This window comes from Cinclus cinclus, chromosome 13, assembly GCF_963662255.1.
Source record: "Cinclus cinclus chromosome 13, bCinCin1.1, whole genome shotgun sequence".
Lineage (NCBI taxonomy): Eukaryota > Metazoa > Chordata > Aves > Passeriformes > Cinclidae > Cinclus > Cinclus cinclus.
In genome coordinates this window covers 1,863,707-1,888,241 of record NC_085058.1, presented here as the reverse complement: position 1 = coordinate 1,888,241, position 24,535 = coordinate 1,863,707, and the positions used below count along the sequence as shown (strand labels likewise).

The 24,535-nt window shown below is 44.5% G+C and overlaps 1 protein-coding gene across 1 annotated transcript in view; it reads right to left on the bottom strand.

The window, feature by feature from the left end:
* Nucleotides 1–24,252, bottom strand: part of PSTPIP1 (proline-serine-threonine phosphatase interacting protein 1) — a 47,127-nt gene extending 22,875 nt beyond the window's left edge. Inside the window, exons 1-3 of the mRNA XM_062501328.1 lie at nt 24,112–24,252; nt 8,776–8,876; nt 5,068–5,142 (exon numbers count right to left, since the gene is read on the bottom strand). Of these exons, the coding sequence (XP_062357312.1) occupies nt 5,068–5,142; nt 8,776–8,876; nt 24,112–24,144 (209 nt within the window). The 5' untranslated portion in view covers nt 24,145–24,252. The remainder of the gene's footprint in view (nt 1–5,067; nt 5,143–8,775; nt 8,877–24,111) is intronic.
* Between the last annotated feature and the right edge of the window lie 283 nt (nt 24,253–24,535).

Sequence of the window (24,535 nt, the reverse complement as noted above, 5' to 3'; positions counted from 1 at the left end):
GTGACTCCAGAATGAGCTGTGCCATCCAAATCAAAGGTTAAAACAGCCAAAACAAATTTTGTACCTTTAACATAAAACTAAATTTCCTCACATCTCTCAGAAAGAGAGCAGTGCTGCTCAAAAATGCCTGTCCTCATCACCAGCAAGCTTTTCTAGATTGAATTTAACGGGGACTGAGCAGAGGCTTAGGTCCATTTTCAGAGTCCTGAAAGTTCAAAGTACTAGTGTATAAATTCTGTGTGGGTTCAGAACATTTGGGTGGAGAATAAGCAACCATGGAAGAATGTGACCTTCCAAACTGTCTTTTAGCTTCAGTTAAAAAATGCCTGCTTTATGTGGAATAATACAGAGGATTTTGTATATTAAATGACAGATGCACTATTTTTATCCACAGGAAGCAGCAATTGACATTTCATTTCAGATGCCCTCACCTCACACTCCCTGAAATGTTCTATTTCAGGCATTGCAGAGAAGAGCAGAGCACACATGGGCTTGAAGGAACTACCCTTGCCCGAGGTCCTAAGGAGATGGTAGTGGCTAAAAGGGATGAAAAATGTAGGACATCATAAACATGAGAAGAGACAAGCAGAGCAAATGACAAAAATAGCTGTTGTCAAACTAGGTAGCATTTAAGCAGCTAGTGTGTGTTTACATCGGTTATTTTACAGAAGAACAGAGTTCCCAGAGGCTCTGTTTGGCTGAAACTGAGCATGCAGCTGAGAACTGGGCTCTGTGGCATATTCTGCCTTCAGGCTGCTGTGCTGAAGAGTTGCCCAAAAGCCACTGCATGGAAATTCCCAGGCACCTTGCAACCAGAAAGGTGTCTCCTCTTAAAGGCACAAGCTCTGCTGAGGATCATTTCCAGTGTGAGAGGCATGGTTGCTGTGCACACTCCTTGCAACTGTGATGTCAGTCTGTAACTGGGCTGAAAATCTTAGTTTCTGTACATCCTCTCCCATGTGTGCACCAGAGAGTACAAATACTGCACTCTAAACTTCAAAACCTATAGTTCTTTCTCCCCTGCTGGATATGGGTGTAAGCTGTCATTTGCCAAGGTTTTATGGCTGTAGGTTTCTCATACCTTTTTGTAATTTCTTTTCTGAGTAGAGACTAGGAAATGGTGATGCAGATTGAATTTTTTTTTACTTTAAAAAGTGGGATAACAGGCAAACATTGCTTCACCTATTGATTCAGTGGATGCTAAAATGTTTCAGGGTTTTAAATAAGAAAAAGAAGAAAACACTGGAGGCTATTCCACAGAAAGCTGCTGCTGGTGTGGCATCCTGTGAACTTACTGATTGCTATGGCTAGAAAATAATTTAAAAGAAGCATCTTCATATGCTTGTCCTGTTGTTCTACCTTTCCCATGGGATCTAGTATTGGGGACAGAATACTAAGCTGAAGAGGTTAGTCTGAGCCTATGTGATCCTTCTTGCAGTCTTAGATTGAAGTGTGAGCATCCTTCTGTGCATTGGCACAGGTTTTCCAAGGCCTGTAGCAGCTGCTGAGTGAAAGCTGTGCCATGGGTTGAGCAGAGGAAGCTCCCCCTCCCTATGGAAGGATTTGTACCAGCTGTGGTACTTCTGGCAAGCACAAGCAGCTGGACCATGGAGTGATGGTGTCCTTTGGCTGATAGCACTTAGAGAGAACTTTTATTTCTTGGGCTGGAAGCTGGCATGTTTGCTTGCTCTGTCAATGGTATCCAGCACCAGCTTCTTTTAGAAAGCCCATCTTGGCTTATTTTTAAAACAAGGAAAGGTGCAGCCTTGCTGGTTTTGGTGCTGTCAGACACATTGTGACTGGTGGGCTTCCCGTGGCCAATTCCCACCCTGCTGTGCACAGGAACCCCAGGCCCTGGCTGTCAGTCACACCCCCAGCAGCAGCACTCAGACCTTGTGCCCTGCCAGCCCTGAGGCCAGAGTGGTTCTCAGGGTTCTGGCCTGGGGAGTCCCCAGGGGACACATGATGTCACTTAAGTGCCCTTTGTGCCTGGCCTGGAGCTGTCCTTGACAGCCTTGGGACAAAGGAGGAGCTTTGTTAGGGAGCAGCCAGGGATACAGGATGGCATCCTGATGGCTGCTGTCACCTTAAGTTTTCTCAGATCAAGAGGGAGTGGTCCCAGAGCTGCTGTTACATCCCAGTAAACCTTCCCTACAATCTTTCGAGTCAGCAGTATATTCCTTCATCTGTGTCTTCAGTGAACAAAAAAGGGCAGTAGAATCTACTTATGTACCTAGCTGAGTTCAGCAAGTTGCTCCAGCTGAAGCAGAATTTGGGGGAGAGAAGGAGCAAGCCTTAAAAAAAGTTGAAATTATTCTTTTCTTTGATTCAAAAATAAAAGATTTTGAAATATAGGGGAGTCTTGGGAGAGAGCTGTTTTCTACAGCAATGGCCACTGACTGGTGCACTGCCATCACCTTCTCCAGGCTGCTCTGATGCTTATTTCCTGCACCTTGTTTTGTGCCTATCCTGACTGTGCTGAAATATCAACCCTGGCCTTGCAGTTGTTTCTCTTAAGGTCTTCTGGAATTTTCTCATACTGGAAGATTTTGAGTCTTCGTTGTGGATGCATTTTTATGTTCATTTTATTGATTTTTTTGAAAGGGTATCAGGTACCCTCCTGATACTGGGAACTACTGGGGTGTGAAATAATTTCCCAGAAGGGACAGAAAGCCAGATATCTGAGATATTTTAAAAGTGACTAAATTTAAGACTAGAGGATAATAATTTTGCACTAGCAATAAAATGACTGAGTGATTTAAAATTAGTAATTCCTGATCCTCTGTCATACATAGCACAGCACAAGAAGGTCTGCAAAATGTTCTGCAAAAAAAAAATAAAAACCCTGGAAGCTACTTTTTTTTTTCTGGTGACTGTCAGATGGAAGTTTTAGGTACAAATACATTAGACTTTAAGAAATACTTCTATATTTAAGAAATACCCAAATCTGGATTTGAAGATGTGAACAGCCCTGTTCAGCCTGTCAAGTACTTGTAATTCTATTAGGACCTAGTATGCTACATGATAATAGGAGTCCTATAAAGAGGAAACACTTGGAAAAATGCACTGGGACAGTTGCAGCATAGTCCTTTTAAGGTTTTCTTATTATAGGGAGTACATGGATTCCCTCCCTCAAGTCTCCCTGAAGGACTGACCTTGGGGCAGAACTGCTGCCAGCAGTCAATGTCATATAAACAAACAGAAACTTCACACCGAGGAGAACACAGACATGGAAAATTCAACAATTTTAAGGCATCAAAACAAAACACTGCATTTTCTTGCGTCATTCTAGCCCTGGACAAACTTTAGTTTTCTCTGATTTTTTGTTTGCCCTGGACAAATGCCCTTCACTCTCTGTGTAATTCCTTAAACAATCAGAGGATGCTGGAAGAGAGAGACCTAAGTATCCTCTCTGCTTCAAAACAGGCACAGTGAGACACCTGCTCTGATAAAAACATCAGTTCAGAGCTGGTCTCTCCCTGACCAGGTGTGGGTTATGGGTTATGGAAACACAGTAAATCAGCTCTGAAGCACAGCTTTGTTCGTTTCTTCAGCCTTCCCTCCATGCCAAGCTACAAAATTACTGGATCAAAGTGGAGCTGGGCCCAAGTCCAAACTTCCCCCAACTTGAGGAGAACTTGGATCCATATCCCAACACTGGGACTTGGCTCTGCTTCTAAATCAAGTTCTCATAATTTCTTGGGAAAAGGCAGACCCATTAATTGACCACTAAGTTACTGAGGAGCAGCTAAAGCTGCTTGTTCTGAGTACATTTGCTCTGCCTGCCCTGTATTGCCAGTAAAGGAGTTGAGGTGAAGCCTTTCTTTAATCCTGGAATGCTGATCTTAGCCTTTGGGATGAGAAGAACCCATCCATCCTTAATCTGATGTTTTAATTTCAGGATATTTCTTCTTCTCCTTCCCTTTCACTGATTAGGTCAGTGAACTGAGCCAGCAGGAAGGCAGAAGCCATCTCCTAGGACTGTGGGTGCTGCTCAGGGAGCAGCTGGAGCACTGGCAGGGGCAGCCTCGCACATTCTCCTGGCATGACCCAGCAGCTGGGTGAGCACAGCAGTGTCTGTGCCAGCCTGGCTGTGCCACCACCGAGTCACAGCGGTGACACAGCTCTGGTGTCGCTGGCACCTGCCTGCCGGGCAGGGGGAGGCTTTGGAGTCAAGCTTTCCCATAAGATATGGACAGGAAACTACTTGCATTGGGAGTGATAAATCAGTGTGAAAAGAAGACTGCAATTAAGAAATGACATATGGGATGGAGGAGGGGAGCAGCCCCCTGGGATCAATAGAGCTGCTTTTTGTTTAGATTGAGGTCTTCTCTTTCTGGATTGTCTTCTGTGACCCCACATCTCCATCCTCTGCCACCTTATTACTGTATTATTACTTCTTCCAATAATGACAAAATGTCTCACTATAGCTGCTGCCATCAATAATAGCAGCAGTTTATCACCAGTGTTTATTAAGTTAAATTCCATACTAACATCTATCTTCCCCTCCCAACACAATTTATACATAATTTAAGATAGTAATGGAGAAGACAGAGAAAAAATATATGTCATCTTAGTGTATTTCAGTAGTTCCATTAAATTATTTCAAATTAGGTCCCTTCAAAGAGATTTACATTTTGTATTCCTAAGCTAAGCTTTTTTTCCCGCAGAAGCTGATTTTTGGGGTCTCTGTATTTGTTCTGTCACAGTCTCTCAGTATTCACCATCTTCCCAGAATTGTCAGGACACCATCCTAAACATTTCACAACCTTTTCCTTTCTATTTTTTCCCCATCACTTAGTCTGCTTTTGGAAGGAAATATTAAACATTATGAATCTTGAAATAAAAAAAAATCCTCAGGAAAAACCTACTGGCAGTTTACAAACAGAGACTTTGTGAATCCCACTCTGAAGGACTGTGGTGTTTCCCCACTTGCCCTGTACATTGTGAAGAGCTGTGTAATGCACTGAAATGAGTGCTTGTGACCCCATCCACAGGCAAAACACAGGAGACTGATATTTCTTCCAAAACAATTTTGTTTGCAGTAATAATAAAAGAATTCCTTACTTGATTTCTGTTTGTCCTCCTGCTTTTCGGGCGATTTGAACCAGCTCTTTCCCATATCTCTCTTCTGCTTGTGCTCTGTTAAAAGAAAAACTTATTCAATTTCTCTTAGTGGTATCAGGATCACATTTACACAAATCTTGCAAATTGTATCTGAAGTGCAAAACATCAGAAATGCAACTATTTAAATTTCTCTATCTCCTCAATCCTAGTGCTGTTAGTTAACCTCTGAAATATTTTGGCTAAGTTACTTGTGGAAGAAATGAGATAGAAATTAAGCCCATTTTCATGGCTTTGATTACTATGGAATGCTGTGTGCAGCTCTGCCCCCAAAACATGAATTCATGGGAAGAAGGAGGTGAACAGAGATGAGATGAAGGTGTTCTGAACACAGCAAAAGCAAGCTAAAAATGACAACTGACTCAATCCATGAAACACCAGCTGTGGGGGGAGTAAAGAGCAGGTTCCAAAGGATCCATTCAAGAGATACTGAGAATAAGTGGGAGTCAGGGGCAGCAGGAATATTTCTATCCATTAGAAAGATGAGGCACTGCTGGAAGAGCTGCCACGGAGGCTGAGGGGAAGGAGCCCTGGTGGCTGTGGGGTGAGACTGGGGCAGCTTTGTGGAAGGGACAATTTGTGGCATCTCACCTAATGGGGAACTGTAACTGGTGACTCAGGAAAGTGGTTCTGTTTCTATGGTTAATAAAGAAATACAAATATTCCTTTGCTGTTTGCTTTTCCCCCAGCACTGCAGGAAAGTTTTATTCTCTTTTTAAAAAGTATTTGTACTAAATGTGTTACTTCCTTCCTCCTGCAAGACCAGGCTGGAACCAAGTTATCAGCCTTTGAGTAGCTGCTAAAAACTATTGAATGGTCAATAATAAACAATGAACAAATAGCCTGGTGCTAGCACCTTGGGGGAGGGATGATTTTGGTTAGGGTAGGTCTAGTTCTCAAAGGCAGTTTCAAAGCATTTCAAACAGTTCTGGCCTGAAACCTGTCACATTAGTGAAACGTACTCTTTGTTCAAAAAACGAACTTGATGCGGGTGCAAGGCCCTACAGCCCTGCTGGGTTTTAGTCCCATCAGTCTTCCCACTTGGCCAGGAGGTGCTTTGTATGTCTTTATTTGTCTTTTGCAGCAGTTTGAGGGCTGCTCTTGCAGTTTTGCCCCACGGCAGCTGTTGTGGTCCCTGAGAACCTCTCACCTCCCTTCCTGCTGCCCCTGGGCTCTGGGAGCTCCTGGCCCTGGAGCCAAGGTTCTGAGGTGCAAATCCCCCATCTCCTGGGACCTGAGGCAGGCTCATCCTGGGACTCTGCCCAGCCCAAGGAGATCAGTCAGCTGCTGGAGCAGCAGTGCTGGCCCTGCAGCACGAGCAGAGTGTTCCTGGCTTCTGTCTATGGCTGCCACGTGTGGAATGCTGCTTGTGCTGCTCTCCTGCACTCAGAACTGCTGGGTTTTAGTGGGTTGTTCCTGTAGCACTGCTTTGGCATTCCTGCTAGAGGAACAGGGCAAAATGTGGTGACAGGCCACACAGAGACACAACTTCTCTTTCATGTTAGATGAATGGCATTTCATCAAAATGGAAATGCGCTCCAGACACATAATGCTGCAGAAGAAGAATAGATTATTTTTTTTTCTGATTTCAGTATCCAGAAACACTTCTGTGTCAGAGGCTTTGCTTAGAGCCAGTGTCTGTGCAGCAGTGAGGATGACTCCAGTGCTGCAGTCCCATTTTACTTGCTCAATATGCAAGTACGTCATGGGGAAAACAATGGCCAACTTTTAAGCCAGTCCCAGCTCCTTAAACCTCAGCATGGATGGGACTGGACTAACCCAGGGTCAGAGGAATTTGACAGGAGGCTGATACCATCTCTTCACATCTGTGTGCTGCTTTTCCCACTTTTTCCAGTACTCCGGCACACAGCTTCTAGGTTTCCCCGCAGCCACCCAGAGATGGAACATACTTTGTGTTTTAACCCTGGGCTTTGTTCTGAAATATAATTGCTTTCTCACTCCCAAACCTCTTAGGCCCTTCTCTGGGCCAGTTAGGGGGATTTGTGGTTGGAAAACTGATGGAGTGTTAGTGTGACCAGGGCCAGGGCAGCTGGTTTCAGGACTGCAGGAGTCCTTCTTGAAATTCCAACGTGAACCACATGGTATGGGCAGCCTCTAGGAAGAGAGATTGATCCCATCCTCTGATCTTCTGCTGGGTCATTCCTATGAATGATGTGAGGGCAAGCTGAAACAAATATCTGCCAGCAGTAAACTGGAAATCACATCTTTGACTCAGTGACCACTTCTCATCTCCTTTTCCTCCCCCCCCAGCAGGCACGTACACACACAGGCACACACAAATACACACTCTGCAGTGTCCTGGGGGTGTAAAAAACCTCATGGAAACATTTGCAAAATGACTGTACATGTATTTTTTCTTCTCTATGGAAAGAACTCTGTGCCTCCACCATAAAGCAGGAAAAACATCCTGCAACTTTCAGAAGCCCCTGCAATGCTTTGGAAGGAACACAGATGTGTGCAGCATCCGATGCAGAATTGCACCGCCCGAGGCCTGCAGTGCAGCTCTGATCTCTGTGAGTTCTGAGGCACAAAGGACCTGTTTTAAACAGCTGCAGCGAAGCTGCCATCAGGAAGATGTGACTTCAGGACTGTGTGACGTGTGCCAATATAACAGACTTCCACTGGTAGTTGAGAAAGCAACTTAAATAGCTGAAGGTTTTGATAGGAGACTTCACATGTGTGAAACCTTTGAGTCTGACAGTTCACACCCCCTTCAAAGTCCCAGGGCTTTAAAACCAACCTTCAGAAAACCACCCTAAACCCAAAAAAAAACTAGATGGGGACAGTATGCGAAGAAAAAGCAGGAAAGCAGAGCAATATTCATAGGGTGACAGTGCTGAAATGAGCTGCTCTGGGATTGCATGCTAGATATATAATCTGTATTTGTGTGGTCTTTCCTACATGTCAAGCCTGAGCATGTGCTTCATGCTACATGCTGAAACTGCTGAAGCCACTTCAAAATAGAACCAAATTTCAGAGCTGTTTTTCAAGGTCACAACTACAAAAAAGAATGGCTAAGGAGCCAGAGTGGCAATGTAATACATATTTTCTCACCCACAAAACTGTCAGCTGTCCATAGTTGCTGTTGAGAAGCACAAGAAGCACATAATCAGGAACATAAACTACAACATCGTTACTCAAAGCCTGCTAAGGTTGGTGAAAAACAGGAGCTGGTTTGGGCGTCTGGGTAAGGCTTTAGGTAGCATTTTATGTAGCTTTGTATTTGAAAAAGGTCTCATTTTTGGTACTGGCAGGAAGCTGAAACAGTGCCTGTGGCAACAGTGTGTTCAAAGAGAAACAAAAATGTGCAAGTCATTTTTGCCCTGCAAAAGGGGAAACTTACAAATGCTGCTCATGGATGTAGGTGCTACTGTGTGATTCTGGACTCATAATGAGGTATTTTAGTGGAGCTCTGGGTTTCTGACTCTTTCAGCCTTCTCTTCCCTTCTCAAGTATTTGAGATTTCTCTTTATCTACCTTCACACAAGGCTGGGATTCAAATCACTCAGGCTTTTCTATGTAAGCTCATAACAGTACCAAACTGAGAAACAGCTTGCTAGTCCCTTCCAGACACCAAATGAGACAAAAAAAGGAGACTGTTCACACTTTTCTTCACTCTGATTTTCATACCTCTGCTTGAGTAAATCCTCTACATCTTTGCACATCTTCTTCCCCTCCAGCAGCCGCTGTACAAGCACCTCGTAGCCGGTGTGGAAGGTGAACTCCTTGCACTGAAGACAGAAAGAGAAAGTAATAGCTGTTAAGAACATCAGTTCCTCTTACCTTAATTCTAAGTCTTATTTCTTAATTCCTCTTAGCTTATTTCTCAAAAGAAGGGTCAGAGTCAGCTCAGTACAAGTATCAACCTTTGTGGCAGTGACTGTGCCACACAGTCAGCAGTGGTGTTTTCATGGGAGGGTTTGTAGGACAGGGACACAGGATTTCTGTGTTCCACTCCTGGTCCTCCTACTGCCTCACAACAGGATTAGGAGAAGCCATTTTTCCATGGAGAGCCTGAGTTAACCAGTACATAGTGATAACATTATTGAAAATGTAGTGGTGAATGTTTCCTGAGCTTTATGTTACAGAATTATGGTACAATCACGGGCTGTGAAACTGTAAAGAGAATGAGTGTGTCCTTTCCCTCAAGCAGTTTATGTACAATACAAGCCCTTATATATGAACTGAATGCAGTTTATACATCCCTCCACTGTCCCCTAAGCAGTTCCCATTTAATAAATGGGATACTTTATTGCTTTCTACCACCACTGTGATGAAGACAGCTGTTTGACTTTTGGTACTTGGAAAAGATCCTCTGTCAAGCAATTGCTGGGCACTTGAGCTTGTGCCTTTGCTTCCTTGTTGCTGGGACTGAAGGGGAGCAGGGGAGCTCTGGGGATGAATGGTGGGGTTGATGGCAGCCTCGGTGCTGCTCACACAGGCCTTGGGGATTCTGTGGAGATTTGCAGCTCTAGGAACTGGGTTTTTTTGGTTCTTTAAGAGCTAGGATAAATTTCTGCAGATAAACCCTGTAAACCTACAGGATGTAGCAACATTTTCAGTGCTACAGTTCATTGTAAAAGCCGTCACCCCTGAGTAAACAGGATCTCAAGCCCAAAATATTCATTTTCCTAATGTTTCCAAGGGCAATTTACATACACATCACAGGGAGGGATCCTGCTGTGAAATAAATGAGAAGCAGCAAGTTTTGCCATTCAGAGAGAAAAGTAGGAAAGGTTCTTGATAATACCCTGCCAATGGACTTAGTACTTCTCCCTCTTTTTTTTTTTTTTTTTTCTTTTTTGAAGACATTCCAATGGCAGAAGGCATCACTGCTGTAAAAAGATCACTATAAATGGCTCCCTCTGCCTGGCAGAAAATCTGGTCAGATGCTCCACAACCAACTCACACCCCCAGCATTTTAACTGTATGTTTTCAGATGCAATCAGCTATATCCCATAGCTTTCTTGTCCTAGAAATGCTGCCCATGAGGCAAGTGAAAATATCCTGTGGTTGAAAATTCTGCCTATGAGGTAAGTGAAAATATACCTGTTGTTATCACCCCAGCAGTCAGCCACTGCCACAGGCAACAAAGGCAGAATGGTAAGCTCACTGAGAAGTTAGTCTGTCTTTCTGTTCAACATCTCTCTGTGTTCAGTAAATGCTAAAACTCACTTGGTGTCTTTTCCCACCTCTTTTAAACTGGCACAGTTGTTACACTGAAAGGATGATGAATTCTTTATGTCCCAGAGAACGCTCATTAAATTTCCTCAACTGAGAATCCCAACCTGCTATCAACCCAAAACCACACACAAACACAGCAGTGTGCTGGGGGCAGCCTGATGGGCCAAGTCCATCGGGCAGTCTCATCAGGCCCCTGAAAGCATCACTGCCTGCCAGGTTCCTCTGGGGTTTGTTTCTCTGGCTGGGCCTTCTAGAGAGATTTGCCTCCTAAGGAATCCTGACACAGACACTCATTTAATCTATCTTCATTCTGGGGTGCATTCATCTCAAAATTTGCTTTCTTGTCCTCCTCTGTGTTCCTGAAGGATGTGGAGGCCCTGTTTCAGGAATGCCAGGGTCAGAAATCCAAACCAGGGCTCGCAGGCAGCAGCTCTGGCTGTGCCCTGAACAGCTCATGCCACCTGCCCAGGTGGCAGAGGGAGGGAGAGGAAACACCACAGCCAGGCTCGGACAAGTGTTTGAGCTGCTCTGGTCACTCATCCTGCACCACTGCTTCTTAATTTCCAACCACAACAGAACCATGAATCACTCAGGCCTCAGCTTACTTGCACAAAAGTTTGCCTTTCATTTTGACAGCTCTGTTTCTTCTTTCACGTGTTATACAACTGCATCCCCTCTGAACCTCTCCTTGAACCCAAACAAACCTCCTCTGCCCTTTCCTGACATCCTGCTTTTTCATCCCATTGATTCCCATGTGTTGTTAAGCACCTGTTCAAGGTTGAATAAATCCCTGTAAGACAAGGATGATGCTTTACCACTCCAGTAAAGACTAAGTGATGCTTTGTACCATGGCATAAATGTCAGCTATCTAAGAAGCACTTGTGGTCCATCAGAGGATTGTATTGGCCTTCTTCCACTATCAAATCATAGCAGTGGCACTTAAATGACCCATGAACTACAGACATACCTGCAATTCTCTCCTCTCCTGCTATTTTATTCAACAAGGTCCTAGAGTATATTGGATTTTTTCACTACTGATCTCTTACTCCCGTTTTGTACTTTCAAACTTTGATTTTTATCTGTTTTCTGTTATCCCAGACATGAAGGTTATCAGACACCTCCTGTACAATATTTCATTCTCCCTGTTTGTTTCAAGCACAGCTATTTCCAGCCCATTCTTCATGTCTTATGGCAGGATCCAGCCCCTCCCCCAGATCAGTGTTTTTGCTCACTTTAGAGTTCTTCTTGTGCTTTGTCAATTCAGTCCCATTTTGTTTTCATCTAGTGTCTTAAGGATTTCCTGTGTAGCACCAGAACTGACCCCACATTTTCTTTGTCAAGACAATCAGACAGCAAGATTGGATCTCATTAAACAACCGTCTAGCCTTGCTAAGCTGTCTCGCCTCTCTTCTATTTTCCATTTACCATGTTGTGTTATAATTAGCATCCACATTGAGTGGTTTTGCAAAAGCTGTTAAGCTGCACTACTCAGACAGCGCTTGGTACTTCTCAGAAAGGATTTTGTGATGATTCTAAGAACTAATGAATAGTCAAAGAACTATTTTTTTTTTTTTAGAAATTAGAAAAAATGTTTTAATTAGATAATAAATATAGTCATTAAATGTGTAAAACATAATTTGCTTACACTAAAATCTAGTTGCTTGGAAGAGGGCAATTTGACTCACCAGCAGTAATTTCTCTTGTTGCCAAGAAAGGGATTCTGCTTAGTCAAAACGTTTGTGGCTATGAAAGAGGATTTAAACACTGTTACTGAAAAAGATTAGTTATTCCTTGTTGTCCAACAGCCTATAATCACCAACAAGAAAGTGCATGACAGGGATTTCAGTGTTGTAAGCAGAGTTGTGCTGTCCTGAGATTCACCCCTTAACTCTGCATGTGTGCTCTGCTCTTTGCCTGGGGATTTTCTTCTTGTTTTCTTCTTGAAAATCGGAGGTAAAGGAGGGGAAACCTTTCCTCTCCCGTCCCCAGTGACAAAAGTTGCTTCCTTCCAGTGCAATGAGCAGCACTGCTCCTTCAGAGACAAAAGGAACGTGGAGGGGAGTATATGACTGAAACCCACAACTTCTGTGCTTTAGTTTAAGCAGAACAGCTTTTCGCTTTTCCTAGAACACTTGAAAAGAGGCATGGAAGCCTGCAAGCAGAGGTGATTACAGTGAGCATGCTGGGATATCCATTCTTCTTTGCATTTCTTTTTCCCTCTGAGGATTAACAGTGCTGCTCCCTCCCATAAGCACTTTCCTGTGAGATCTGTGCCTTGGGACTGTGGCCTGTCCCTCCTGGTACAGGTTTCTCCATGGGCAGCCACCCAGGCAAATGTCAGGAAATAATTGTGGGGGAGATTATTCAGGGCTGGCTCTGAGCTGGTTCCTGCAGCCATCAGGGAGAGGATCCCAGGATTTTGCTTTGGTAATGAAGGCTGTAAGGGAAGACTGGGAGTGTCAGCTCCCTGCCCAGAGGGCAGAAAGTACCAGGATTGCTGGGAGGGTGACATAATTTCTTCTTACCTTCTAGTGGCACCAAGCTGAGTAACCTTGTGCCTTAACAACTCACTGAGAATCAGCCTCATTCCAGAACATATTCCTCTGAGCCTCATTCTGCTGGCTGCCCAGAGGGAACTGTGAGGCTTTTTGAAGTACAAGAGTTGACATTTTGAAGTGACAAGGCTACTATTGCAACGATATCAAGGAGGAAAGACTAAAATGCTGTGCTCATGACTGAAGCAGCTTTCAGTAAATAGCTTTTCCAATGGACTGGACTGAAGCAAAGCCATCCAAACTCAGGTACAAAGCACTCCACGGTGCACCCTGCATGTCCAGCTGGTGATGGTCACAATGACGTGAGTTCCTCAGGTCATTGTGGCTGTGCCATGGCAACTCTGGGCCTTTCTGCTGTGGCTGCTTTCCTTGGAGCATTTCTAACTATGCTGGCACCTGGCTTGCCTATCCAGGACTTTGTTTAGAGGCATTTTACATAGCACAACTTGGACTTCTCCCTGCTCCTGCAGGATTAGCTGGCTTGGCAGCACCTTAGCATCTCCCCCAGGGCAGCCTTTGCTGCTGAAGCTGTGTGTCCTGTTTGGGGAGTGCCAGAGCCTCACCTGGGCTTGCTGCAGGGCTCTGAAGGTGTTGCTCTGCCTCTCAGCAGGACAGGCCTCATCTCAGCATCTCTAGCTGCAGCACCTGCTCACCTGCTTTCTGTAAGGAACAAGGACCAGCTACAGGGACAATAACCTTAGGGTACAGCAGGGCAGTGGCACCACCCTGATGGGGAGGAAGGGCTGGAAAAGGAAAAACTCCACAGCAGACACTGGATGCATTGCTCAGTACCCAGCACAACAGTGCTGAGCTGTTGTGATGATAAACACAGCACCAAAATCCACACATGGTACCTGTTCTGCACCTCTCAGGAGGGCCTGGCACGAGCACTGACAGCCATAGCAGAGCTCCCAGGGGGTCCTTCAGCCTAATCTCTCCTCATTTAGGAATTATTTGAAATGTATTATCTACTAATATTTAAAACAAATCTTTTAAAACCCCCGCACTTTCTCTTAAGTTTGAAAGTATTTAGTTAGAAAAGTTCATTCCTTGTCTTGGTTCCTACTGATATTTTTCCAAAGCTTGTATCAGAAGTGCTCTCACATGGTTTTGGACTGAAAATGCTAAATGCTGATACTTGATCTAAATAAACTATTAATACAGATTTTCAAAGAGAAAATAATTGAAACTGAATTTGTTATGGGTATCTTTGGAATTTTTCTCTAAATCAAACTTTTTTTGCATTCATATCTTGTTTAGTTTAGGTACGCTTGTAACAGTTTTAGTAAAATAAAAACTGAAGATCCACTTTTCCAGAGTTATAAAGGAAATAACTACTGGTGTGAGGAGGAAGTTGAGAGAGAACAGGGCACAATGAAGTTTTGAAGCATCATTTTGGCAATATCTTTTTCAACTGTCAGAAAGAAATCCTTTCTATACACAGTGGTATCACACATGATATCTCAATCCTGGACTGAAAGTAAATTGCTCTGAGTTAAATCAATTAATTGTATTCTTGCATCATCCCACTGGTTACTGGCCCTGAGTGTTACAAATCTTGTTCCCTCGATCTGCCAGTCTCCTTTGTCAAGTGCTCTGCCAAGGACTTCATATGTGTAGGTGAGCAGCACAGAGACCTACCAGCCAAATGTGACTTAGAATATCAAATTACATTGGACTGGATATTTCCTGTCATGCCATGGCCTTTCACTTACTTTATGTTTTGTGCTTTTTGCCCTCGTACACTCTAAAATGTCCTAGGGTTTCTGAAATGCATCCCCGATATAAAGTGTTTTGGGAAGTTTACTGCTGGCTTTCTGTACATGCTCTCCTGGAATAAACAGGCCAGCAGTGAGCACCAGTGCTCTGTGTGTGCTGAAATCCCCTCCAGCTCTGGGGGCCAGGGTTGCCTGGTGTGGCCCTGCTGTGATAAGAGCTGGTTTGCTGCTGCTTCCTGTTCCACGGCTGCTGTCCCAGCTCTGCTCCACCACAGGGGCACATGAAAGAACCCTTTTCCAAGACCAACCCCAGCTTTTCAGCCTGGCCCTCCACTGCCTGGCTGCCAGCTCAGCAGCCCCATTCTGAGCTGAGCACACACATGGGGGAAGGTCACCATGTCCAGAGCAGAGCAGTGTCACATCAGAAACCTCTGACCCAAATGTTCTCCCCGACCAGTGCTGGGTGTGATAAGAGTCCTTTTCCACACGTGTTCATGTCACAATCAACTGCTTAGTGTGTTTAAAAGCATTTGCTGATGCTGTACTGTGTAAGAGCTCCTTTTTCCTACTGGAAATGGATGAAAGTTGGAATGGATGAGAATGTGGTGGTTGCCTTTGCTTTCCAAGATTGACTGCAGAATTTAGCCGAGACTAAAAAAATTTTTTTCTTCTTTTTTTTTTAAGTATTGACTTTTTCCTCACATAAGCATAAAAAGCAAGGAAGAGTGGGTGGGTTGAAGCTGGCTGTGTTAAGATTTCTGTCACTTCTCATAAATTCACTCTTCATGTATCAGAAACATAAAGGTTTGCTCAGGTTGTAGGTAGGGACATTTTGGTGGTAATTCCAGGAGTTCACTCGGGTATTTTCCACAGGAGGCTTAGTTTGCAGTTTTGCTGCAGCCTGTTACCCAAACCTGACATGCAGGACCTTTCATAGGGAGAAAATGTTATTTATGGCCAGGCAATAACATAGACGTGAACCTTGAATGGGACCCTCAAAAATCAGAAGATGAAAAAGCACTGCCTCTGCAGTATTCCAATTTCTGGGCTGCCTGACTGCCTCTCCCACTGCCCCCACAGCGAGACTCTCATCAGGCTCCAAACCTGCAGCAGCTAGGATAGTCAGAGAGAAAACTGAAACTGAGATTCACAAACTCTACAGTAGCACTGCAAATGATACTGAGAAGAACAGAGCTCCCCAGGGGTCTTTTGCTCTTGCCCCTGTGGGTTTTCTCTGAGAAGGAAATAGTTGATTCAGAGTTCTGCTGACAGAGGAATTTGCTCCTCAGCTTCCTGAGCCCTCACCCTCCTCACTGGCATCCTGGACTGCTCATGTGCTGTGTTATTAGGCATTGTTACAGTCACAGCATGTTGTTTGGCTCTCTTCATGTTTTAATCACGCCTTGATTTGCACAGCTCCAACGTGATGGCTGCACCAAAGCCTGCCTCACTTTTGCAGGTGGTTTACTGGCTGGCAGACTCATGGCACACAGGGAATAGCCTTGCAAAGTCTCAATTCCAGTCTATGAATAGGACTCTGCTTGTGCTTATTATCTCCGTTTTAGGTTGTCTTCTTAATAATTTGATTAAACATTATTCTGAGCACAGTTCAGAGCCTCAGTGTTCCTGTGCTAGCAGTAGGAGAAAGGAGCCAGCAGACAGATATGTGTCACAACAAAAAGCTAGGAGTCCATTTGGGAAACCCATATAGAACAAATTTCTGGAAGAGCTCTATGATGGGGATAGTAAGAAATGGGACAGGAGGCAGCAGAATCCCTCACCAGTTTTAAATGGGAGCTTGGTGTGGCTACATGACACAGGTTTGAGGTGGCAGCATCCCTTTGTATTTTCGCCATATGACTTCAGACAACAGCTAAATCATAAATTAAAGTGGCTTCTCCTTGGGAGCCAACAGAGAGGCCAGAAGTGAGGATTTGCACCTGTCTTTCAGAAGGCACAGCACTGTTGCCATGGTCCTTCTGAAACATGACAGATAAACATGTCAGTGGTGAAATCAGCTTTTCCTTCAGTCTCCTACTGAGTAACATTAGCTACACAAGAGAAACTGGAAGAAAAATAAGGAGAAATAAAATCTTACAAGTAGAGGATACTTCTGTTTTACACAAAATAATGGTCAGAGATTCTTTTGTTTCTATTCCTCTTTAGTTCATCCGCTTCCAGTTTCCTTCTCTAAGAGGGCTCCTCTCCTTCTACAAGCACTGTGGGCACAGTCCCAGACCACGGTGAGTGAAACAAGCTGAAGCAGACCTGACTTGCTCAAGCACAGAGAAAACTGTCCACCAGGTCTTACAGAGTCACTGGAACAAGACCTGCTTAGTTAGTTCATTAATTTATTTAAAAATGACGTGTCTTTCTCCTCGTTTTAAAATGCTAAGAATTGTTTTCTGCCAGTCCTGAAAAAGTCACTTCATAAAAGCCACTACTGAACCCATGCTGTCTTTGTTACTGGTGTCTCCTGGCACAGGGAGAAGGGTAAAACTTCAGGAAATATTCCCAGAGTCTTGCTGTACAAGGGGAATTAATTAAAGATTTACTTCACCTCTTAATTAAGATTATTTCAATAGCTACATGTTACCAATTCCATTTCACAAGAGATTTTTGCCACCAAAATAGTAATTTTCAACATATCCGATTACTCAAGATGATGCAAGGTTCTTACACTCTGTTAGTATCTGATTGAGACACCCCCTGCCCCCATCTGCTGCCTGTACAGGGCAGGGGAATTTCATTTGGACCTCTTTCTCCAGCTGTTTTATGTGGGGGTGGCAGAGGGAAGGTGTGCCTGGACTGCTGGCTGCAGGCAGTGGCTGTGGGCAAAGAAAGCTCCAGTTCCTGTTCCAGAATGTGCCTTCCCCTGCAGAGCTCCCAGAACCACAGAGGGGTTTTATGAGCTTGGTCTCCTCTTCTTTGGTTAGCAAATACATCTTAATTCTCCAAAGAAAGCTTTTACCAGGTGTGAACTTCTTCTTCAAAGCCCAGACTTATCTTCCAAAACAGCACCCCTACTGCCAGTAAAGCTGTGTTTTTGCACATAAAAGATTCTGTCAGAAATCCAAGCCCTAACCAAATGTGCATCTAGGGTCTTTCAGTGGCAGGGCCCTCCTTTCCTTCTCCTGGTGCTCCTGGGGATTTCCATCCCGCTGAGCAGCAGCCCGGGGCTGTTTGTCAGTCCTGACTTGTTAATAACCCTTCATTAATTACAGCACCTACTGCAAGGAGCGTGAAGTGATGAGACTCCCACCTCAGGGCTGCTGACCACCTATTTTCCTTTTTGTCTTTGTCCCCACCCTTTATTCTTTACTTTTCTTCCATATTAGGAATACATTAGTTTTCTTTCATATTAGGAATACATTAGGCCTGGATAAATTCAGAGCAGCAGGAAATAGCTTCTTGATTTGAAAAGCTCTTACATGAAAGGAAAAAAGCTTGTGTTTATTTATTTATTTGCTCTGAAAGGGACCACAGGAGTTGGTGTGTCTAAGCTAGCCGGAGCTGGTACGTTTTCACTTAATTCCCAAGACTGCTGCCTTTCATAAAGTTGCATGAGGAGCTATGGAACTTTTCAATTCCTCAGTTTTGTTCAGTGACTTTTTTTTAGTACTAAAGTACTAAAATCCATGTACAGTAAGGGAATAATTCTCTGGGGAACTGAAAAGCTGTTGGGATTCAGATGCATATTTTCAATGAGGGTTTTTCCTTCACCTTGACACCCTGAGTGATCTCCATGCAGTGCTGCTCTCCCAGTCCTCACTTCATCCAGACTCAGGTCCCCAAACTCTTACTGAACAACACAGTGAACTTTGTACATTATTGAACTGTGGCTGCTGAGAAAAGTTTTATTACAAAACACCTAGATTAAACTGGAGATGAAACTAGTGTTTTCTGTGTCATCTGCCTGCTGGAATCTACCTTGCTGTGGTAAGGCAGGAAAATGAAATCAGAGAAAGATCTTCTTGAGCTAAAGGAGCTGAAATATAACCAAGCAGCCTAACTTGCCTTCCATACAAGCATGCAATGAGTGTTACTGGATGGAAATTCCAGGTGTTCCCCTGTGCCTACAAAGCAGCACAAGTTAAGTGTCCCCAGCTAGTGAGTGAAGAAAGAGAGGCAGCTCTGCTGCATTTCGAGAGTTCAGCCTTGAGAGAGGAAAGGGATGGGCGTGAATCACGCAGTCCCGCCAGGAAAAGATCTGTTGAAATGAGATTGGTAAGGACACTCTGAGATCCAGCCTGGAGAAGATATGGTGGGAGGAGAGGCTGAGGGCTGGCACTGCACAAGAGGAGCTCCGTGTGTTTCAGTTCCTGTGGCAGGGAGCAGGGCACACGGACCTTGGGCTTTACAGGGGCACCCGGTGACAGGGCAAGAGGCAATAGGCACCCGGGTCCTGTTTAAGCACAGGAAGGATTTTGCTGAGAGCGTGGTGAGACACAGTATCAGAGAGGCTCTGGAGCCTCCATCTGTGGAGGCACTCCGAGCTCGGTGCTGCGCCTGCCCTGTGCTGGGCGAGGGCTGCCTGGAGATGTCCAGAAGCCCCTCCCAACCTCGCCTTTTCTGTGACTCCGCCTCAGAAAATGTACCGCTGCTCTAGCAAGCCACAGGACATCCTCTTTGATCTCTGCGTGAGACTCCATTTCAAGCCTTGTGTGACAAACACTCTCTAAGTGGTGTTGGTTAGACGTGGCTGTGTACATGCAGGCGAAGAGTCCGTGACTCACCTATTCCATATTTAAAATACAGACACATGGCACACTTAAAATGGGCAGAAATAAGAATTGTCCCTTTCTCTGAGCCAAGGAAAACCAACCAACTTTTGCAGAGCAGGACAGATCAAAACAAACCACATACAGCTATGTAAAAATATTAACAAAAAGTTGTCACAGTGACTTACTTCATTGACCAACCGATTTTAATAGTCAAACCCCTCAGTTGCAACGTGGTCATCAGAAAATTGTAATAAAGTGTTTTTAACTGCCTAATTATTTTAGTAATATGACCCAACATTAACTCTCTGTAAATCCATTCATCTAGTGTTAGCTCATCTGAGCTTCATTTTAGCTGTTCATTTTAGCTGAGTCCTGCTCAGAAGTGACTTGTGAAGCACCAGTATTTCCATAGCCGCAATAACTGCTGAGGTGTTCTGCTTGTGATTTCCTCTGGTTTCAATGACTGTTGTGATTATCCCCCACCACCCTCCACAGGTACTTCTCATTGCCTCAGTGAGCCAAGTGCATTCTCAGAGTAGCTGGGGGAATGGAGAGAGAAATCACATGTAAAAAAAGAGTAGAGCAGCCTCTTCTGTGGAGATCAAGTTGACCTCACAACAAACACAGACATGAGCTGGACAACCAGTTCAACTTTTCCAAGCTGGTTCCCCCTTTGTTTCCCATTTCCACACATGCCCTGCAGCAATGACTTGGCCTGGATGTGATCAGGGCTGTGGCCATGCCTCTGGAGCTCAGGGAGATGCAGGACCATGGCCATACCTCTGGAGCTCAGGGAGATGAAGGATCATGGCCATGCCTCTGCCTTTGGAGCTCAGGGGAGGCAGGATGTGCTGATGGCAGAGCCCACCTGTGTGCTATTATGCAAGGAGGTATTTATCTTAATCTCCCTTGTGTCAGTAGGGTCAGATGCAACTGGTGCCATGCCATTCAAATCAAACTTGGTGGGACCCACTTGCCAAACTGGGATGCCAGGCTGGAAGATTTGCCAGCCTCATCCCTGCCTGCCCAAGCTCAGCCTCGGGGTGCTGGGCTGGCAGGAGCTTCCCTAGCTCCAGTTCCTCCCAACAAACCTGCCCAGTCTCACTTCCTCCTTACAGACCTGCTGCAAAACAATGGGTCCTGCAAAGCCCAACCTCTACAGGAAAGCAGGGTAGCTCCTGGTATAAAAAAAAAAAAAAAAAAAAAACCAACTTCCTATTTTGGGTAAAACAAATTGATGTTGAATTTCTTCAGTACATTGCCTAATAAGTTTAGGAAAGAGCTTTACTGTGACTTTTATCACCACAGAGCTCTTGTTCCACAGATAAGAGTCTCATTAGAAGCTAAATTATTTGTGAAGTTCATGACATCTTTCTTTGGCATATATAAGAGATCATTGTGTGAAAAAGCTACAGTAGAAGTTGAGAGGCTCACCTCTCACGAAGTCAGCTTTGCACTGAACCTGAGGTTGAACACAGCCTGAAGTAAAAGCAAGAGACATGAAGCATCTTTGTAACAGTCCCTGTTCCTGAGCACTTCCATGGCTCCCACTGCTCCAGTGTCTCAGCACAACCATGGCTCCACAAGCAGGGATGTGGGAAAGACCAGCCCACAGCAGGGCAGAGGAGCAAATCCTGCCAGCTTGTGTTCAAGGCCTGCTTCATATTTGCTGGCCTGCATCTCCCCCATACTTCTAAATGTGAGCTCTGAGAATGCACAAGCCCTGAGCTCATCCCACAGCTGAGAAGGAACAAGCATTTCACACTTCAAGGGTTTAATTTTAAATCCTAAGTACCTTAGGAGCCCATGACACATTTTCAGTGTTGACTTGGCTGCTTGAGTTTGATTCAAACCTGTCTGAGGGAATAGATTTGCTCCCCCTCAACTCTGGATGCTTTGGAGCCTGCCCCAAAACCAACCAGTTCCTTTGCAAGTTTTCCTCATTCCCTGTTCCCAGGTGTGTATGGCAAAGCCAGGAAGTGGTGCCAGTATCTTCATACCTCTTGGCCAGAAATTGCTGCATTTCAGGGGTTGCAGCTGCATTTTTGAGCAGCAGGTTGGAGGGACACCAAATAAAAGAAAACGGCAATGATAGGAATTGCAAAGGAAAAGCAACAATGAGTGCAAGAACACAGAAAGACACTCTGTGACCAAGGGGAAAGATTTTCTTGGATAGTGGTTTTGGTAACAAAAAAAAAAAAAATTACTGTTGCTCTGCCTGTTAACATAAACCCATTAATAATGGAACTCTGCTGGTGCCACACACCACTCCCCATTAACATGGGTATTTCCCTTCCTGTCTCATATGATGGCAGAGAAGACAGGTAACATCTATCAGGCTTGTACAGCAGCCCAGCAGAACATTCATCCATCAGCAACTGCCCTGCGCTGCATCAAACCAAATCTGAATTTTCATGTCACTAACATTCTCCAAAAAATATTATCAGAGGATAGAAAATCTCTGTTAAGAAGCACATTTGAGTGCAGACTTTAAGCAACTGTCCCTTAAACCATTACAGAGTGTGTGTAGCATATAGAAATAAAAATTGTAATTAAAAAATACACAGGTTTTTGCTCAGGCCATGCTACAAAGAAAATAAAATTTAACTAAGTGTGGAAGTTTTAGTATAGTACTACCACTGCTACATTTATTTGGAAAAGAGAGGATAAAACTTAAACCTGTTATGAGGAACAATTTGCATTTTCCTGGAAGACAGCACACCCTGCTCCTATGAAGTCTGGAGAGCTCTGGGGAGGAATGAATAATGCTCTTCCTCTGCTAGCTGGGGGAAATCTCCTGCTTTTAGGGTTTCTTCACATATTTTACATTGAGGTAGGTCCTGAGGAAACCCCTGCTTATCCAGAAGTTTCCTGATGATGGAGCAGGGAGCTGTTGCTTGGGGACACCTCGTCAGGGTGAAGCACGGGGAGGGTGTGCAGCAATCAGAGATCAGGGCTCTGTGCTGAGGCACCCACCACGGGGCAAACACCTTTTGGGTGTCAATCAGAAAGGCAGTTTCTGTTCAATGTACACACCAAATACAGGAGATAATTGCTCGCTGAAGCAAACCACATGAATACATTTTCCTCTCACAACAGAACCTTATGAATGCAAAAATAATTGCTGATCTTGTGATCTGGGGGGCAAGCTGCAAGCTTGTGTGGTGTTGTGCAATATCCTGTAAGTTTTCACTTTAAAAGACTTATACATAGCTAAAGCTTCCATCCTGCAACCAGAAAGACCCTCTTGATGGGCAATACATTTTCAGCCAAAAGATATGAAACCCAAAGATGTCTTCCTTTAAATAAGGCGTTAGCTTCAAAGGTAAGCACCAATTTGAGTCACGTTAAAGTGACTAAACACAGGAGAGAAGTTTAGGGAAGAGGAGCCATGAAGAACCGGCCTGGCCAGATCATCAGCTGGCATTAATCACCCTCACACTACTCCCATAGCTTAATTTATTCTTCCTAAAGACTGAGGCATTCAAAAGTACCTCTACCAAATGTACCAGCTCTAAAAGTCAGTCAGTCTAAAGGTGCCTTGTTTTCCAAGGAAGTTCAGCAACGCAAGGGCTGAAGCTCCCAGGGTAGCACTGGCCCACAGCTGTGTCCCACCCTGGGCACTGCCCTGTGCAGTCAGCACAGGGATTCTCAGATGAAAATCTCACGTAGGTGTGGTCATGCACAGTTAGTCCTAACATCAACCCTGACTTTTGTGTTTCCTCACTGTATTTTTATTCTTTTTAACTGTTTAAATCTAGTACTGCAGTGGGGGTGGGGAGGGCTTCCTGGAAGTGCCTGGAGCATGGTGGTTCACTGAAACGTGTTTTTGCCTCTGCCCTTCTGTTTTCTACCAAAAGAGGGTTTACCCTGAAGTGTGGGTGGAGAGAAAGAGAGCACAAGCAGAAAGAACAGCCAGGCAATGGCTGTTCATATGGCTTCAAGTCTTTAAGTCAGTCCTAGATGCTGGATAAACGATCGCCCAGAAAAGAGGCAAACACATAACATCCTGTTTACTCAACTTTGCAATGTTAGAATTCTGATTTTGAACATTCATTCTCCAACTGCAAGAGAACCTCAGATTACCAAAGTGAGAGAAATTACTAAGGTCCTTTTATCTTATAACTGCAGGGAAAGAGCTTGAAAACAAGTCAAAAAACAAGTATGGAGCCATCTCCTCATTTCTGTATGTGCTGCTTTTAGGTCAGCTGGGAGTGTTTTAGGTTAGCTGTGGAGTGTCTCTGCCGGTCCTTTCTAACCTGTGCTGCCTCACAGCTCCTGAGCTCTGCATGCCTGGGAATGCTCCTGGCAGCAGGGTGGGAGCCTGCAGGGAGCTGAGCAGGAGCATTTTGCTTGAAGCTGCTGGCTCTGCTCTTCACCAAACAGGAGGGAATTCAGCCTATAATTAGCAACAGCTCACCTGCTCTGGGAGTCACTCTAGAGTGGAGGACACTCACTGCAAGCAAGTTCTTATAACTGTAAGACAGACAAATCCATGTCCCTTTCAAAATCGGTTTCTGGCCCTAGCACAGGATCTGGGAATGTCAGTGGTTTTATGGGGACTGGACATATTCTTTACACTGCATCCTTCTGCCCAGGATCAAACACACCACCAAACACTATGTTTTTGCTTGGAGACAAATTTGGATTTTTTCTAAACTAAATTTAGAACACAGAACAGCATCAAATTAGTTTTAAACTATATATAGAACCAGGCTGAATTTTAAAATATTTTAAAATGCAGATACATTGAATATAGGAAACACATAGTAAATGCTCACTTACCCAAAAAGCATCTTTAAATTGCAGCTGGGTCATTATTATTGCTCTGTGGAGAGGTAGGAATCCTTCAGCAGGTCCGTTGTGCGCTGAGGGCAGCAGCAGGCACAGCTCTGAGCCTTGTCACTGCACCCCAGCCCAAGCAGAGTGCAGCACATCCACAGACCTGTCCCTCCTGAAGTCAGGCTGTTGACAATAGCATGGGGCTGTTCCAGGCAGCTTGGAGAAATGACCTGTGGCTGCAAAGGACAGAGGGCAAAAGAGCTGTTGCTCACACACAGACATGCAAGTACTCAGCACCCGCACCCCAAACCTGTTTCTCTTCTGGTAAACAGTTAATATTGAAATGAGGAAGCAAGGAGATGTCAAATGGTGTCAGGCTGCTCCTTGCTTTGGGTGCATCTGAGCAGACAGGAAAAAAATAGAAGGG